This window comes from Mangifera indica, chromosome 1, assembly GCF_011075055.1.
Source record: "Mangifera indica cultivar Alphonso chromosome 1, CATAS_Mindica_2.1, whole genome shotgun sequence".
NCBI classification, from domain to species: domain Eukaryota; kingdom Viridiplantae; phylum Streptophyta; class Magnoliopsida; order Sapindales; family Anacardiaceae; genus Mangifera; species Mangifera indica.
This window is the reverse complement of record NC_058137.1, coordinates 16,804,541-16,823,669: the sequence shown is the minus strand read 5'-3', so window position 1 is coordinate 16,823,669 and position 19,129 is coordinate 16,804,541. Positions and strand designations below refer to the sequence as shown.

General features: G+C 29.9%; 1 protein-coding gene across 1 annotated transcript; it reads left to right on the top strand.

Moving 5' to 3' along the window:
* The first annotated feature begins 10,916 nt into the window (after positions 1-10,916).
* On the top strand, positions 10,917-13,939 carry LOC123214338 (linamarin synthase 2-like). The gene is made up of 2 exons (XM_044634088.1): positions 10,917-11,478; positions 12,826-13,939. Exons 1-2 carry the CDS (start codon positions 10,965-10,967, stop codon positions 13,764-13,766), a joined length of 1,455 nt encoding a protein of 484 aa, XP_044490023.1. The 5' UTR covers positions 10,917-10,964; the 3' UTR covers positions 13,767-13,939.
* The last annotated feature ends 5,190 nt before the right edge of the window (positions 13,940-19,129 follow it).

Genomic DNA, 19,129 nt, shown 5'->3' with positions numbered 1-19,129 from the left:
GGAAGATATGCTAACATTCTGTGCCATTTTCGATCTCCAAAAAAGACGAAAATCGTCAAAAATCAGGCTGACAGTGGGATGATAATGGGACAGGGGAAAATTTCGAATTTTCCCCTATTTCTGAACAGTAAACTTACAATAGGGACAAGAGGAATTTGTTGTGTTTATATATGGGTAGTTTCGACATTTCACAAAAGTTGGGTATTTTTGCTTTAATCTGAATTTTTTGGGCAATTTTGCTTAAACCCCCTTACTTTTGCCTATTTTTTATAATTTCCCTTTTTTAATTGTTTTCTTTCCTTTTGTCTTTGACAGGCTAATTTTTCATCCTTGCATATTTTCATTCCAACCTTTTGCACAAAACTATGTAATTGTCCATAAGTTAAACCTTCATAAGGTATAACTTTATCATATTGTTTCCTAATTTTTTTTTCTAACCTTTTCTCCTAAGATGTTTGGTAATCCTACTAAAAATTTAACTTTCCAATAAACTTTATTACTATTTGGCATTTGCATTACTCTAATAAAGAAGGTTTCTTTATACCATCTATAATTATGGAGAGTTTTACATTTTAAGTTCATTAATGTTACTTGACTTTTATCTTTAATATTTGGAGGGTCTCCTACAAAATGATAGGTGATTTCAAATATCAAGGTATTTACTGCTTCTTGGATAGTTTTCCCTTCATCATCTAAAATTAGGGTTTCATTATCATCAACTTTTACAATATTTAATATCAAATTTTGTTGTTTCTCTTTGAGATGGTTGTCCCACCAAGCTTTTAAGAAGCCGGTGAATCTAGCAATAAACAAATGGGTTATTGCTTCATCTAATGAATTAAGTTTTGTTTTATAAGCATTGCTTACCATTGTCATTTGTTGTAATATTGTAATAATATTGTAATAAGACATTCTATCTATATTCCACTCATAAATTGAATTAGCATCGTATTTTTTTCTGTTGAATTAATGGTGATCTTCTAATACAAGATCTAGGGTTAAAGCTCTTGGGTAATACATTTTTTGAGGTTTCTTCCAATTCATCTTATTTATTTGTAATGAATTATCTTTTAATGAAGTTGATTGATTATCTGAAATTTCTTTTGACAAATCTATTTGCTCTATAAAGCCAACTATTTTAGATGTGACAGACTGGGGTGTATCAAGAGAAATTCCTAATCCTATTTGGTTAAGTTTCTTGTTTATTTTTTTGGGAAAATTCATCTCTGTTTGAGAGTTCTTTCAAGAAATTTTTTGGAATCTCATATGGATTAAACAAAGGTTTATGAGTTTTGATTTTTAAAGATTTTGATTTTTCATCGATGATTCTGGTAACTGGTTGATTGACAAGAACCTCTATTCTGTTTAATTGATGTCCCATTGTTTTTAAATATTAGTTTGTATAATTACTTTATTGCATAATATTTTTTATGTCATTTCCAGTAATTTTGTCTAAGTCCTCTTTTATTCTGAATGGGGTTGCAGTTAAAGTTACTCCTTTGTAAGGTATTGAAATTTCTCCTAATGGGGGATGTATTGATTCTAAATTTTTTATTTTTTCTCCTTTTATCGTTTTCTATGTTTTTGTTTTTTCTTATACATTAATTGTTTTATTTTTACAAAACCATTGGAGAAAAGGTATATATGTAAAATTTTCTTCTAGATAGTTATAATAATTTTGCTGAATTTGATCCATTTCTTCTTTGGTATATTTTTTGAAAAATTGTTTTCTTTTAGATTTATTTGTTTCCAATAAAATTCTTTTCTTAATAATTTTTGTCTATTTCAAATTTTTTCTTCAATATTTAATTTTGGTAAAGAATCAGTCATTTGGGAATGAGTGGGAAACATTCTTAGTTTAATGATTAGTATGGATGTGGTAATAAATCAAATTATTTTTGTTCGGCACCTTGATGCAAAAGAATGTCATAATCATATCATACCTGTAAATTATTCACAATATTTATCCTTTTCACATGCATTTTTCAGAAAAATATTATTTTATATGTCAATGATGAAGTTATGAATGGAGGTTTTAGTACAAGTACTAACTTTATTGATGGCTTTAATATGAGAATTTATCAAAAAATAATAATAATAATAAAGTTAAGTACAATATGCCCAGTGACTGCTTAGGTTTCCGCCAGAATCCTGCTATTAGCTGCCGTCTATGAACAAAGTTTTATATGCAAACTCCAACACTGACAGTGAATTATCAAAAATGTCCAAACTAAACAATTTTTTTTTTATCGATGGGAGTGAACCTTTACATGGATGGACGGTGAGCCCTTTTCGAATTTTAAGTCGACTTTGTCGACAAAACGTGCGCCATTGGCCGCCACAACACAACTAGCCGGCACTTATACTTATCGAAGATACTTATTTCTAAATTAATATATTTCCATCTATTTTCATAACGTTTACTAATTATTAATTAATAGTTACTTTTATTTTTCTAACGTTATTACATTCATGAGACCAGTCTAATGACCAGAAGCCAAATTTTAATGAAAAAAAATTAAATTAATTTTTTTAGTATATATTAGTTAACTTTTGCATGATTATATAAAAAAAAAAATAATCCAAATTTATGACTCATTTATAAATTTATCACCCAATGGGAAATTTGGATTTAGAAAATGCGTCAATGGCAAAGAAAATGTGCAAAAGGGGTTCACATATTTTTATGTAAACACTTGTGTTTGCGCATTTATCCCTGTTTATGTGAAAATACGCAAACTAGGAAATATCACGCATTTGTCAAAATTCTTTATTGTTTTCAAGATTTATGCTCTTTTAAATTTCTAAAAATCGTTAAGCAATGTAAAATAATTAAACACTCCTAAATCGTAAAATAATGTGTACATTAACAGTTGATAAACACAATAACATTACAAAATCAGTTTAAAAATAATTGATGAATTTCAAATTAATTAGATGATTCGAATACTCGGATGAAATAATCTTTTCTTGCTTGATTGTGTGTTTTAGGTTTGAGATATTTCAAATCAGAGTTACAGATTGATGGAGTTGAGATTTGGTTTAGGGTCTTATTAGAAGTTTAAGGAACAAAATTATATTTAATATAGTTTATCAAATTGGTATAAGATTAATCTCCTTATAAGTTGGTTGTTTAAATTAATTTGGCCAAAAGACTTATTCCCACTCAAGGTTTAGTTCATTGTCAAACTCATAGTTATTAAGTTTCAAAAATTCAAATATCCAATTGTTAACTGTTAAAGTTAATAAAATCAATTAGTTTTAAAAGTATAATTATCATTTAACTTATAATATCAAGAAAAACTAATAATTAATATCCTCTAGTATCCTTCGGGTTTAAAAATTGTCATTTTTCCTTCAAGCCCCAATTTTTTTTCAATTTTACAAAGCTAACTTTTGTAGCCACCCAATTTTTAGGATTTTATACTTTTCAGCTTGGATTTTTTAGCTGCCCCCAAATTTTTAAAACTTTACCTTTCACCCATGACACTTGCAGCTCTCTTGCCGATCACTTTTTGACACCGTTCTTCCTTCGTCTTTGGCTCCCTTCTTAGCCTGAGATCAAACCTCATCAATTGAGTCTCTCTCTCTATTGATGCCTAAAGACAAAGATAAGGAAAGAGAAAGCTAATGAAAGTTTAGGGTGGGAAGCTGAAGTCGACCAATGATGGTTATGGTCATCAGAGAATAGAGAAAAAGAAACCCTAAGGGGGAAAAGTTAAGTTTTCAAAGCTTAAGTTGAGACGAAATTGTTAGTTTTTAAAATTTATGTAGAGAAATGAGATAAATTTTTATTTTTTTAATATTACAAGTTAAATGACAATTATGCTTTTAAAACTAATAGATTTTATTAATTTTAATAACGAACGAATGAGTATTTAGATTTTTAAAATTTAGCGGCTAAAAACTTAATAATTGACTAAACCTTAGGTGGGAATAAGTCTCTTGACCAATTAATTTCCCAAAAATAAAAGAAAACTGAGATCCTATGTCTTAACTATTTAATAGTTCTTATAAATTGTTTATCTTTACTAGTCTAAATAAGTTAAAGATAGTGACATTTAGTGATAACTCAATATATTGTAACAAATGTTGGATTAGAGAAGAAAACTGAATACATGAGTGTTCGAAAATTAAATATAGGAAAATTGATATTTTTACCTTTTTTTTTAACCGTGTATATATATATATAACACCCATCTTAAAGCCTAAACAAAAATACCATAACAATATTTTATTTTTCCAAAATACCCCCATTGATGTAACTTCTGTATGTAGAAAGAGAAAATCTTTTCTTCAGCCTTCCAATGAGGAAAGAATCTCTGCAGCATGGGAAAAACACTTCTTCAACAGAGAACACATGTGATTGAATAATAAAACCCGTGAGAAAGCCATTATAAAGGATTCAAATTAGACACAAGGGAGGAGAGACGAAAATTGGTAGATTTATTTAGAGTATTAACATTTGTTGCGAAGATTTCATAGCAAAATCATCCACATTTAGGTCAGTCTTGATTCAAGCTCATATGTTATGTGTTTTCTTTATGAATAATTGATAATCAAATAATGTATGGTAGATTCATGTTCATGACTTCATATAAAATTTAATTTTGTTGTGATTTCTTATTATTAGACTGTTTAATGTTGTTATTTCATGTTGTTTTCATTGTTTAAAGTTGTTATAATATTGTTTAATGTTGTATTGATGGTCAAAAAATACAAAAATTATGGTCTGAAAAATTTCCAAACGAAAAACGAGTTGGTGACGCCGACCTAGGGCTTGGCTTCAAAAACACCTGAACTGAAATTTTTTGCACTTTCTTCCATTCCACTCAATTTCATTTTGTTTAATATTGTTATTTCATGCAATTTTTATTGTTTAAAGTTGTTATAATGTTGTTTAATATTGTACTGATGGTTATAAAATACAAAAATTCATTTTTGCAAAATTTTCAGACAAGTTGGTGTTGCCAAGCTAGGATGGTGATGCCAACCCCCTGCATTGTTTTTTCTCCTTCCATTCCACTCAATTTTATGTTGTTTTTAATATTGTTATTTCATGTTATTTTAATTATTTAATGTTGTATGTGTTGATGTTATAGAATACAAAAATTTAAGTTTGGAAAGTTTTTGAAAGTTACTGTTTTTTTTTGAAAGTTACTGTTCATCAATGGTTATTGTCCATAGTATATAAACTTTGCCTAGACATTGGTGTTTTTATGTTTTTAGGGTTATTCTTAATCAAGATGGAAAAAGTTGTATTTAAGATTCGCTACAAAGGCCAGTGGATTGAAGGTGATGACAATGTGACAAGTTATGTTGGTTGGAATGAGAGAGGGATGTGATTTTGAATAAGACTCAATCGAAGTCAATCAAATGTGCGCATATTTATCCCAAGTGATGTGGGTCCAATAGAGATCATAGACGATGATGAGATGGAGTTTTTGATGGTTGTAGCAAGAAGTTCACAAGGATACCATTAACTTTATGTTACCGAGAGTCCAATTGGCAGAAGGGACAATCAACAAGCTGAAGATGTTTATGCGGAAGAAAGGGAAAATTATCTGACAGATGAGTGGGCACATCGACAAAGTTTCTAAGAGTTTGGTGGGAATTATGGTGTTGATGATGATAATGATGACGATATGGATGAGGATTACGAAGTAAAAGATAATAAGGATGATGATGACGATGATGAATTCTCAGGGTTTGATGAGGACATATATGGTATTTTGAGCCAAGATGTTAACAGAAATCGAAGTGATGCTTGTAATGAGGAGGCTGAATATAGCAAGAGACATCATGGTTTTATGAATATTGGAGCAGATTCAAGTCACATCCATAATCCAAATTCATTTCAATGGGTTCCTAAGCGTGCCGTTAATGTTAAAAATGTAGCTATTAGAAATCGAGCAACACAAAGCGCTAGCCATTTGTAAGTGATGGGTTTTTATAACTCCAAGGTAGAATTAAGAGCATTATTTCGAACATATGCCTTAAAGACAAGAATTCAGTAGAAGGTTGGTCACTTTGTTAATACATGGTATGAGCTTATATAAGTACACTCACAATGTAAATGGCGGGCACGAGCAACAAGAGAGCAAGATGGAGACTATTGGGTCTTATGACGTATGGACAAGACACATATTTGTCTGTGGGATCAAATATTGCTGCACCATAAACACGCTGGTGCAGAATTGTTAGGGAATATACTTAAGTCAATGTTTGTGGTTGATCGTATTTATTGACCAAAAGAAATTATTTTAGACATGGTAGATAGGTACAAAATTGACATATCCTACACGCAAGCATGGTGTGCCAAAACATATGCAATAAATGCATTACAAAGATCTCCGAAAGAGTCTTTTGGTTTATCGCATGAGTATTGTCATAATTTGGAGCTTAAGAACTCAGGAACCATGACACATATTGATATCGACCCAAAAAATCGATTCAAGTTTTTCTACATGTGTATGGGTTGTTTAATAAAAGGGTTCCAATAATTTTGTCGCTCAGTGATATGCATTGATGTTTCACACTTAAAAGGAAAGTATCTTGGGTCTCTCTTCATTGTTGTTATGAAGGATGGTAATAATCAAATTTACCCTCTCGTATTCAGTATTGGGCACAATGAGGGAATAGATATGTGGATGCCCTTTTTGACATATCTTCGCATGTGCATTGATGATTTGCTGGATTTAGCCATTATTTCTGATCGCCGTTATTCAGTAATTATGTCGGTCACGAATGTAATGTCTCATGCCCGTCATGGGTTTTGTAATTACCATATAAAGGGTAACATTGGTTCACAGTTCAAAAAAACAAAACATATTAAATAATTATTTTGGAAAACTACTAAGGTATATCGACTAAAGGACTTTCAAACTACTATAAGTAGAATTACCCGAGTAAATCCGGCTGCAACAGCCTATTTGACCGATATTAGGTATGAAAGATGGGCGTGTGCCCACTTTGGAGGATGGAGATACAATATTGTGACAACCAATATTACTGAGTCTTTCAATGCGTTGACACGGATTGCTCGTGCTTTGCCTATCACCATATTAGTTGAGTTTCTTCAGAGCACAATGCAACATTGGTTTTTCAATAGGCAAAACATGGCTGGTATGTATGACTAAAATTTTAATAATGTTTTTTTTTTCATTGCATTTATTAATTGTTTTTTACAGGTGAGAGATCTCACCCGTTAACACCATGGGTTGAAGACAAGCTTGTTTGATATATGTTCAAATTTGTCAATATGGTTGTTAAACCGATCAACCTCCAACAATATGAAGTTTATGATTCACGACAACAGGTGTTCATCGTGAATCTTCTATATTGAATGTGTGATTATGGGAAATTCCAACTTTTCTAGATTCTATGTGCACACCCTATAGCTATTGCAAGGTATAATAACCTATCAGACTGTGTCGGTTGGGTCAGTGCATATTACTTTACTGAATATTTATGTAGGGTGTAAGGAGAAAATATTAATCCACTAGGGGATCAATCAACTTGGGCACCATCAAATATGTCTGTGATTTATCCTTTAGTGATGGAACAACGACGGTCTAGTCGTCCTTCTAACCATACAAGAAGACCTTCACAAGGAGAAGAAGTTCGATAACAAAATTGTAGCCAATATCATCAACCTGGCCATACTCGCTTGAATTGTCCAAGTCCATCTCCAATGCCCGTGGTTGGCTTGTCCCACACATCAAGTAGCGGACGAGGACGAGGTCGTCGAACTCACAATGCAACCCATACAGTCGAATAGGTAATCGTGGTTAATTTGATGATCACCTTTGATATTGTAATTTTAATTGTGTATATATTGCATGTTTAATTTTTCATAATTTATCTATTGGGTTTTTCAATAGATTTATTCTAGCGTGGTTAATTTCATAATTTTTCATAATTTATCTATTGGGTATTTCAAAATTAGACCACTGACTAACGCAAACTCTACAAGGCTGAATCGAAACTTAACACCATTTATTCTGAACCACATTTCTTTTTCTGGGTTCCCACTATTAATTATCCGAAGTAACATCAATTGTATGAAAACGACACTAAATCGTGGTTCCGCCAAATCTAAAAAGTGTCTAAATCAGGTTGTCCGAAAAATAGCTCTCTAAGTAAATGTTAGTTTATTTCTAAGTATAGTCACAGTGCCCATCTTCGTCCGAAGTGACATGTGCACTCGAAATGTATATGCATCATGGAATCTGTATGCCCCCTCTTAGTAGTTGATTGTAAATGCCTGAAAAATATATTAATTCGTTAATGTAATTAATAAAAGATCAATCAAACAAATTAGATTATCATTATAAAAATAACATGGATGACATTAACTAATATAACATTCGAATAAAAATGTTGTCTATATTTCTTTACTTGTTGGATACTTAAATAAATTTATTATTTAATGAAATAATATTTATTTTAACAAAATAAGATTTATTCTAACAAAATAATATTTACTCTAACCAAATTAAAAAATAATATTTATTTTGACAAAATATGTATTTATTTAGATAAAAATTAAATTAAGCCAAAATTTCAAAATTTATTAAAATGAAAAATAAAGGGGTTGGCGTCAACCCCTTAAGTAAATTGAAGGCACCCCAACCCCTTTATTTTTTATAAGACACCAACCCCCTTTTTCCCTTAAATAGGGATTGACGATGCCAACCCCTTTATTTTTATAAAAAGGGGTTGGCGTTATTTTTATAAAAAAAGGTTTACCACTAGGGTTGGATTCGAAGTGAGCTTATTTAGGCTTGAAACGAATTTTGCTCGAACAAGTCCAAGCCCAAACTTGCCTTGAACGAGCCCGAATACGAACGTGAACTTGAATTTTAAGCAAAAAACGAATACGAGCCTGAATCTGAACACCAGTTAAAGGAGCCGAGCTCGGCTCACGAGCCGTTCACTCAAATAAAAAAAAATTAACTTGGAACAAACAACACCGTTTGTTTCTTGAGATACGGGCCTGAAACCGAACTATCGAGCCTAAAATACGAGCCTAAAGTGAACCGAGCTCGAACATACAAACCAGAGCTAAATGTGAACCAAGCCCGAACACTAAAATTATGAAACGAGCCGAATACGAATATATGTTTAATGAGCTCGGTGAGCCTGAGCTCGAGCTTGGCTCACTGAAAACGAGTCGAAAACAAGTTGGGCCTTGTTCGAGCTCAACTCGGCTGGTATCTAGCCCTAGTTATCGCCGACCCCAACCCCTTCAATTTATATTAAAGGGTTGGAACCCCTCTCCCAAAATAATTCTTCCAGCCAAAATTAGTTTCTTAATATTTTTTTCATTTTTAAAATTATAACAATTAGCTAATTAAAAATATTGTTAAAATTGCAATATTTAACAATATTTTGATTTACTTAATTGAATTATGATAGAATTAAATTAAATTAATTTAAATGGAATTTAAATTGAATTAATTTTGATACAATACAATACATTTATGCTTTTGTTTTATAAAAAAACCTCACCTGTTATCTTGCCATTATTTCGCCTCTACAAATCCAACAAGTTTCGTTGGCCAATTGCTCACTAAATTTTTTTTGGTATCCAATTGTGCTAACTTTATATCTCTCTTTTTGTTTAAAATATATGTGCTAAAGATGAATATATCTATGCTATATATATATATATATATATATATATATATATATATATTCTAAAGATGAAATTTTACTTTACATGAATACTATTGTACAAATTATTGTATTATCTCTCATCTGCAATTATTCCCTGCAAGCTTATCAAAAATTCCAAATTATTCCCTGTAAACTCACGTGATTTTTGTTTTGATTTTTGGGATATATATATTGATGTATTTTTGGCATATTCAACACCAAGTACTTCAGTGCATGCTCTTCATGGGTGGTTTCTTGGATTATCTTTTCATGTGCTGCTTTAATATGAGATTGATGTCAACCAAAATTTCGGCATATGAGATCAATTGAATTTATAATTTTTGTATATTTAATCTAAAAAATGTAAACTCAACAATTTTAAATTTACTTGATCTTATCTAACGCATATATATAAATTTTGTTTAAAATTCTGATATTAAATATCTATACATGTTCTCTCTCTAAAGTGTATTAAATTATACTATTGCACAAATTATTGCATTATCTCTCCTCTGCACAAATTATTGCATTATCTCTCCTCTCCAATTATTCCTTGCAAGCGTATCAAAAATTTCAAATTATTCCCTGTAAACTCACGTGATTTTTGTTTTTATTCTTGGGATATATATATTGATGTATTTTTTACATATTCAACACTAAGTACTTTAGTACATACGCTTCATGGGTGATTTCTTGAATTATCTTTTCATATGCTACTTTAATATGAGATTGATATCAACCAAAATTTTAGCATATGAGATCAACTGAGTTTATAATTTTTGTATATTTAATCTAAAAAATGTAAACTCAACAATTTTAAATTTATTTGATCTTATCTAACACATATATATAAATCTTGTTTAAAATTCTGATATTAAATATCAATACATGTTCTCTCTGTAAAGTGTATTAAAAACAAATAATACTGTAAACTTTATTTTGATTTCTCAAGATTGAAAATAAAGACAATTTAGATATTCTATTATATAAAATAGTAAAAATATTTAGAATATAAAAAATATGATATAAATATACCATAAATATATATGTGAGCCAAAATGAGAGTGAAAATTTCAATTCCCCTTAAATATATACAATTTTTTACTAATACCAATAATATGGTAAACTCCTGACAACTCAATCACGTGGGAGAGAGAAACACCCATATAATTGGGAGATTATTGAAAAAAATAATAATTTAATATTCCCTTTCAAAGCCACTTCTCTATAAATGCCTTACACTCTGTTAGGTAAATCTTCACGGCCCTTCCTCCTTTAATCAAGTTCATCTATTCATTGAAAAGATGGGTTCAATCGATCAAACAACAATAAAACCACATGCAGTTGTTATTCCATATCCAGCTCAAGGCCATGTCACTCCAATGATGCAATTAGCCAAACTTTTGCATTATAGAGGCTTTCATATTACCTTCGTCAACACTGAATTCAATCACAAACGTTTAATCCGATCAAGCGGACCTAATGCTCTCAAAGGCCTACCTGATTTCCAGTTCAAAACCATACCTGACGGATTACCGCCGTCTGATCGTGATGCAACTCAGGATATTCCGGCATTATGCGCTTCGATAAGGAAAAGTTTTTTGGGTCCATTTGTGGAGCTAATCTCTAAGTTAAACTCATCAGGAGAAGTGCCCCCAGTTACCAGCATAGTTTCAGATGGAGTTATGACATTTGGTGTTAAAGCTGGGGAGATACTTGGGTTACCTGTGATTTCATTATGGACTGCCTCAGTTTGTGGCTTGTTGGGATATTTGCAGTATGCTGAACTCGTCAAAAAAGGCATAGTTCCATTCAAAGGTATGTTATGGTTTATTTCTCTTTCTGAAACTAATTGGCCAAAAGAATATTTCCAAACAATGGTACGCCGAAATGATTAATTTTCGTTTTGCAAGTTTCCAAGAGTTATATTTTCATTGGTAATTTATTTCTCTTAGTAAATTAAACAAGGATATTTTTTTTTAGGTTTTAAATTAATCCGCAACTGTACTCTGAAAAAAAAAAAATTTTATGCCTTTACTAAAAGGGCATCGATTGCAGGTCACACCATCACTACGTTTCATCACATCCCATATAAAATATATAAAATTGGCCAGTGTCCTTTCAATTGGTCGAAGTAGTAAAATTTTAAATTAGTAGGTTAGGTGAGATTTATTGTCTTATTTTAATATTAAAAAATAAAAGAATTCAACTTTGACTGTTCAGTACCCTGAAGTTTTTGCCATCTGCATTTGTTTTATTTATCATTTTTCTAAGTCTCCACAATCAATAAAATAGGTTCCCCGTTTTACAATACAGGCTGATTGACTTTGTCCCATCCGACCTTTGATAAAATAATAAATTTTATCTTTTAAATTTAAAACAGTTAAAATTCTTCTTATTTATCAAAATTAATAATAAAGATATAATTAATTATTATTACCTTTAAAATCTAAAATATTATAAGAATACCTTTATTGAATTAAATTGTGAATAGTATTGTAATAGTATAAAATATCATTTTTTTAAAATTATTAAAAGCTAATGAATATTTTTCTCATATTTTATTTTAAAATTTATAAAAACCACCAAATATATTGTGAAAATATAGCTATAAATTCAATAGTATGTAATATGATATGTAAAATTCTAATTTGTTATGAGAAATTGGTTTTTCTTTCAACTTCAAAAGTAAAACTCTGTTAGTTCATCAAACATTGGGTGGAAAATAGTTATTTGGCCTTTCTATATGCAAGAAAACTTAAAAAAAAAAAAAAAAATTCTTGGTCATGTATGCATGTGATAAAAATATATATAAAAAAGAACTTTGACAAATTTTATATTTTTGTTGTTCTTTACCCTTGCCCCCCATAGGCTGCTGGGATACTAAAATCTTCACGCTGTTATTTAATATATAGTCTTTTGTTTTTCTATTAGTTTGAGATCTATTAACTCATAAACAATGCAATTAGAGTGGTTTTTACGTACATAAATTAAATATACAACATGATAAGGCACAGCCCTTTTATTATTACATTATTCACTTATATTAATTTAGTATTATGAAATTAACATTATTACAAATTCATTTGCTCATTTTGTATTACATCAGTCAGACTATTTAATATTAATGGCGTTTCTATTTTTTAATTTGTGTGTGTTCTTCAGATGAAAATTTCCTTTCGGATGGCACTCTTGACGCACCTGTCGACTGGATCCCTGGCATAAACCACCTACGATTAAAGGATCTACCAAGCTTCATGAGAGTCACTGATGTTAACGACATTATGTTTGATTACTTGGGCAAAGAATCACACGACTGCTTGAAATCTTCCGCTATCATATTTAACTCATTTGATGAATTTGAGCATGAAGCTTTAGACTATATTGCTTCAAAATTCCCAAGAAATAACATGTATACAATTGGTCCACTTCCCTTGCTTTGCAGGCATTTGCCGGAAAGCGACCATCTCAAGTCATTTAGAACAAGTTTGTGGAAGGAAGACTCAGAATGTCTAAAATGGCTCGACAAACAACAACCCAATTCAATTGTGTATGTGAATTATGGTAGCATAACTGTAATGTCAGACGAGCAGTTGAAAGAATTCGCCTGGGGTCTCGCCAATAGCAAACATCCATTTTTATGGATTCTTAGGCCCGATGTCGTGGAGGGAAATGACGCGATTTTGCCTCAAGAATATTTCGAGGAGATAAAGGATAGAGGGTTGATAGTCAGTTGGTGTCCGCAAGACCAAGTGCTTTGTCACCCTTCAATTGGGCTATTTCTAACACACTGCGGGTGGAATTCTACGATAGAATCCGTATGTGGTGGTGTTCCTGTAATTTGTTGGCCGTTCTTCGCGGAGCAGCAGACGAATCGTCGATATGCATGCACAACTTGGGGCATGGGCATGGAAGTGAATGAAGATGTAAAGCGTGATGGCATTGAGGCTCTTGTTAAAGAGGTGATGGAAGGAAATGAAGGAAAAAAGAAGAGACAGAAGGCTCAAGAATGGAAAGACATAGCTGTGGAAACTACAGATATTGGAGGCAAATCTTACAGCAATTTTAATAGGTTGCTTAAGGATGCTTTCAACCATTATAACTAGTTCGATCTGTTCTAAACTTTGTTCTTCATATGTACTGGTTTGTGTACTACTTCCATTTACTATCCTGTGCGTTTGAACTTGTGTGAAATTCCATGTGCTCTATTAATAATTTAGATTTATGTTGTTCCAATTTCATGTTTCATAAATAACAGAGAAGTTATATATTATCATCACTGTCTATTTCTCAATTTGGTGTTGGCATTGTGCCTTGTCTTCTTCCAACTGTCTGTTTAAGAAAAACTGTAAAGACTACATTGTTTACTTAAAATATTTATGAAGAGTTTTTCTTTATAAATATGTTTTTTTGTTCTTAGATACATTAATCTTAAATAGTAACAAATATCGATAAAAATAGCAATGAGTTATAAAGGGTAAAATTGAGTCTTTTGATATTTAGTAATCGAAAAGAGTTTTTATTTTGTGGGTTTTTCTCTTCTAAGAAATCAATTAGAATAAATCACTTTAGATTTGATCAAACCAAATATTTATTTGTGTTTTTTTAATTAAACTAACTTTATATTTCGTGGGTTTGGATGCTATATTACGAAACTTTTGCTAGTGATTTCTATTTTGATAATTGAGTTTTTATATTAAAACAATAAGAGCATTTGCAAAAATGTACATCAAGGATAGATAATTTTTCTAATTCATCCAGATTCGGCAATTTAGAAAAAAGAACGCAGAAAATTGATCCCACAGACAATAAATAATATTTTCAAGCGTCAAAGTTATTCCTTGTCTTATCAATATATTATTCACAATTTAGCCAGCATGTGTAACGTATGTTGATTTGAATGATCTTGTTTTAATAATATACCCAATTAAAGAATGGCCAAAGGACCTATTCTCACCTGAAGTTCATTACATTCATAAATTGATACCTCTTAATTATTAAAAACTCAAACATTCATCTATAAACAGTTAAAATTAATAGAGCAAGTTAATACCATCTATTTGCCCCTTAGGTTTATAAAACTAACAATTTTTCCTAGATTAAATTTTGAAATATTACATTTCCCCTTTAAGGTTTCTTTTTCTGATGTCGTCACCAACCAGTGTCTCTCTTTCTCTCCCTTTTTGTTCCCATTTCCGATGCCTTTTCCTCATCTTCGTTGACAAAGACGAGGAGCCAAAAATGGGAACAAAAGGGGAGGGAGAGAGACGCTAGTCGGTGATAGCGTCGAAAAGGAAAGGAGAAAAAAAAAAAAAAACCCTAAGGGAGAAATATGACATTTCAAAATTTAATCCTAGGAAAAAGTTTTAGTTTCTAAATCTAAAGAGGAATGGTTAATGTTTTATTGTTTTTAATATATTACTAGTTAAATTTATGATTTTACCTTTGAAACTCAACAAATCTAATTAATTTTAATTGCTTATAGGTGAATATTTAGGTTTTCAATAATTAAACAATACCAATTTGAGAATACAATGAACTTTGGGTGGGCATAAGTCCTTTAGCCTTAAACTATCAAAAGAAAGGTTTCAATAATATATAGTAGGCCCACTAAATTTTTTCCACCCAAATTTTGATGAGTTGAAATCCACATACTGTTGAGGCTTTTATTAATAATTTAGATGTTGTTGCAAGGTCATGCTTCATAAATAAAAGAGAATAGTATATCTTTTTCATGTATACTTGTCAAAATTCTTGGTCTTTTGTTAATACACGTATTTCATTTTCACTTAATCCTGCTATTTCATTTATTTGGATACTTGAATATTATCTTTTCTTCTCAGAGGATTTACTGTCAGAGGATTCTATCATTAACATTTCTATTTTTGTTAGAATTTATTCTTCTAATTCTAATTCTTTAATCTTTTTGCTTAATTGACAATATTTGAAAGTATGACATTGTTTTTCATATCTCTAGCACATGTATTGTTTATAACATTTTGGAGCTGGTTTTGTTCCTTTTTTATTAATTTTTTATGTGTGAATTTCTTTGTTTTTCGTAAATTTTCTTTCAAGGTATGATTTTGTTTTACTACATTGGCTATTACAATTTCTAGATCTTTTATTTCTTTTGTATTTTTTAAGATATGGGTTTTTATGCTGAGAATCAAATTGTTCACAAAATGTTCCTAATTCTTTTTCTAATTGTTTTCTTTCCTTTTGTCTTTGATAAGCTATTTTTTCATCCTTGCATATTTTCATTCCAACCTTTTGCACAAAACTATGTAATTGTCCATAAGTTAAACCATCATAGGGTATAACTTTATCGTATTATTTCCTAATTTTTTTCTAACCTTTTCTCCTAAGATGTTTGGTAATCCTACTAAAAATTTAACTTTCTAATAAACTTTATTACTATCTGGCATTTGCATTACTTTAATAAATAAGGTTTATTTATACCATCTATAATTATGGAGAGTTTTACATTTTAAGTTCATTAATACTGCTTGACTTTTATCTTTAATATTTGTAGGGCCTCCTACAAAATGATAGGTGATTGTAAATATCAAAGTATTTACTGCATCTTGGATAGTTTTCCCTTCATTATCTAAAATTGGGGTTTCATTATCATCAACTTTTACAACATTTAATATCAAATTTTATTGTTCCTCTTTGAGATGGTTGTCCCACCAAGCTTTTAAGAAGCCGGTGAATCTAGCAATAAACAAATGGGCTATTGCTTCGTCTGATGAATTAAGTTTTGTTTTATAAGCATTGTTTACCATTGTCATTTGTTGTAATATTGTAATAATATTGTAATCAGACATTCTATCTATATTCCACTCATAAATTGAATTAGCATTGTATTTTTTTTTTTTGTTGAATTAATGGTGATATTCTAATACAAGATCTAGGGTTAAAGCTCTTGGGTAATACATTTTTTGAGGTTTCTTCCAATTCATCTTATTTATTTGTAATGAATTATCTTCTAATGAAGTTGATTGATTATCTGAAATTTCTTTTGACAAATTTGTTTGCTCTACAAAGCCAACTATTTTAGATGTGACAGACTGAGGTGTATCAAGAGAAATTCCTAATCCTATTTGGTTAAGTTTCTTGTTTATTTTTTGGGCAAATTCATCTCTGTTTGAGAGTTCTTTCAAGAAATTTTTTGGAATCTCATATGGATTAAACAAAGGTTTATGAGTTTTGATTTTTAAAGATTTTGATTTTTCATCGATGATTCTGGTAACTGGTTGATTGACAGTAACCTCTATTATGTTTAATTAATGTCCCGCTGTTTTTAAATATTGGTTTGTATAATTACTTTATTGCATAATATTTTTTATGTCATTTCTAGTAATTTTGTCTAAGTCCTCTTTTATTTTGAATGGGGTTGCAGTTAAAATTACTCCTTTGTAAGGTATTGAAATTTCTCCTAATGGGGAATGTATTGATTCTAAATTTTTTATTTCTTCTCCTTTTAATGTTTTCTATGTTTTTGTTTTTTCTTATACATTAATTGTTTTATTTTTACAAAACCATTGGAAAAAAGGTATATATTTAAAATTTTCTTCTAGATAATTATAATAATTTTGCTGAATTTGATCCATTTCTTCTTTGGTATATTTTTTGAAATAAAATTTTCTTTTAGATTTATTTGTTTCTGATAAAATTCTTTTCTTAATAATTTTTGTCTATTTCAAGTTTTTTCTACAATATTTAATTTTGGTAAAGAATCAAGCATTTGGGAATGAGTGGGAAACATTCTTTGCGAAGCCTCTTCATCATCTCCTTGTGAAGGTGTTTGGATGGAATAGTAAGGTTTTGGAATATTTGAAGAATTGTTTACCCCTTGGATATTTGTTCTTATTGAATTAGATCTTGGAATTGAAGAACATGAAAATCTTTGTGATTCATAAGTTATTTTTTTTTTATTTTTAATCTTGAGAATGAAGTTTGAGTATCATCGATACTTATTCTTGGTGGTTTATTAAACCTAATCATTACACTTCCATCTGGTTTTTCAACAATACTATCTATTTCTATATTTTGAATTGGTCTGGAAGCTTTTTGTATGACTCTTTGATTGAATGGAGTTACTACCCTATCTAATCCCCAATATTCAAGTAAAGTAATTTGATCCCAATTAATGGTTTTTGGTACTATAATATTTGACCTATTTAGGTCTTCTTGAAATAAAATTGTGTGTCCTTTTTTATAATGTCTAACAACTCTAGTTTCAAAGGCTGATTGCATTACTTTATACTAGATTTTGGTTTAATGTCATAGTTGAATGTTTTGATGTTTAGGGTTAAAACATCTAATATATTTTAGTCTTTTAGACAAACTATATAATTTGGGTAGCAATTGAAATATATTGGTCCATTAGACAAACTAGATTCAATAGTTCCTAAGAGGGAATCTTTGAAATTATTAAATCTAGCATCTCTTACACAAGTTAAAATTGTAGTATTTATTCCTTCCATACTTAAAGGTTTAATTCCAATTTGTACTAAGCTCATATAAAGATAACTGTAATTGTTTTTATATTTTATAATCATTTCTCTTGTTATTAATTTTGTTGTTTGAACAGGGCTAATCCTTTTGATTATTCTTTCTTCTGTTTTGATGATGTATTTTGATTGATTTAAAGGGTTTACCCTATTTAATATATGTAATTTTGATTCATTGTAAATATTTGCTAAATTTATCCTAGGAATATTCCATTTGTCTATGCTAAGTTGGAGATTTTCTGGTTTAATTATTTGTTTATTTTTGTGTAAATCAATGATTTGATTTGGTTGATTATTAATTTCATTTTCATTTATACTTAATTCTTCTTGCTTAATGACTTCTTCATTATTGGTATTAAAACTTGAAGTTGATGCCAAGGTTTTCAAAACTGGACTGGGATAAAAACCATTTTAAGTACTGGTTTCGGTCAGACTGGTTGAACCGTTTGAACTGGTCGATTGGACCGTTTGGACCGGTTTTATGTAAAAATCTAAAAAAATTATGTTTAATTAGTAATTACATATATTTTACACAGTAAATTTTATATTTTGCATACTTTTTAATTTTCACAATTAACAAAATATATGCATTATTGAACATAAATATAATAAGTAATAACAATTAACTTTGCATCAAAACAAAACACATACATAAAACAAATCCAATTCTACAAACACATGCACTACTAATTATTGAACACTAAAAAAATCAGAAATCTAATATATGCATTAAATAAAATATAAAATCAACCAATCAACATAACCATTATTAAACAAATAATATTCAATTCAACATTTAACAAAACATATCAAAAATATAATTTGTTTAATATAAAGTTTAATAAATGAATAATTAGTCATTCTTCATTATCACTAATGATAAAAGATCTTGTCATCGCTTCTGTTGCACCCTCTATCAATTGTTCATCTTCTACACCATCTTCTTCAATAGT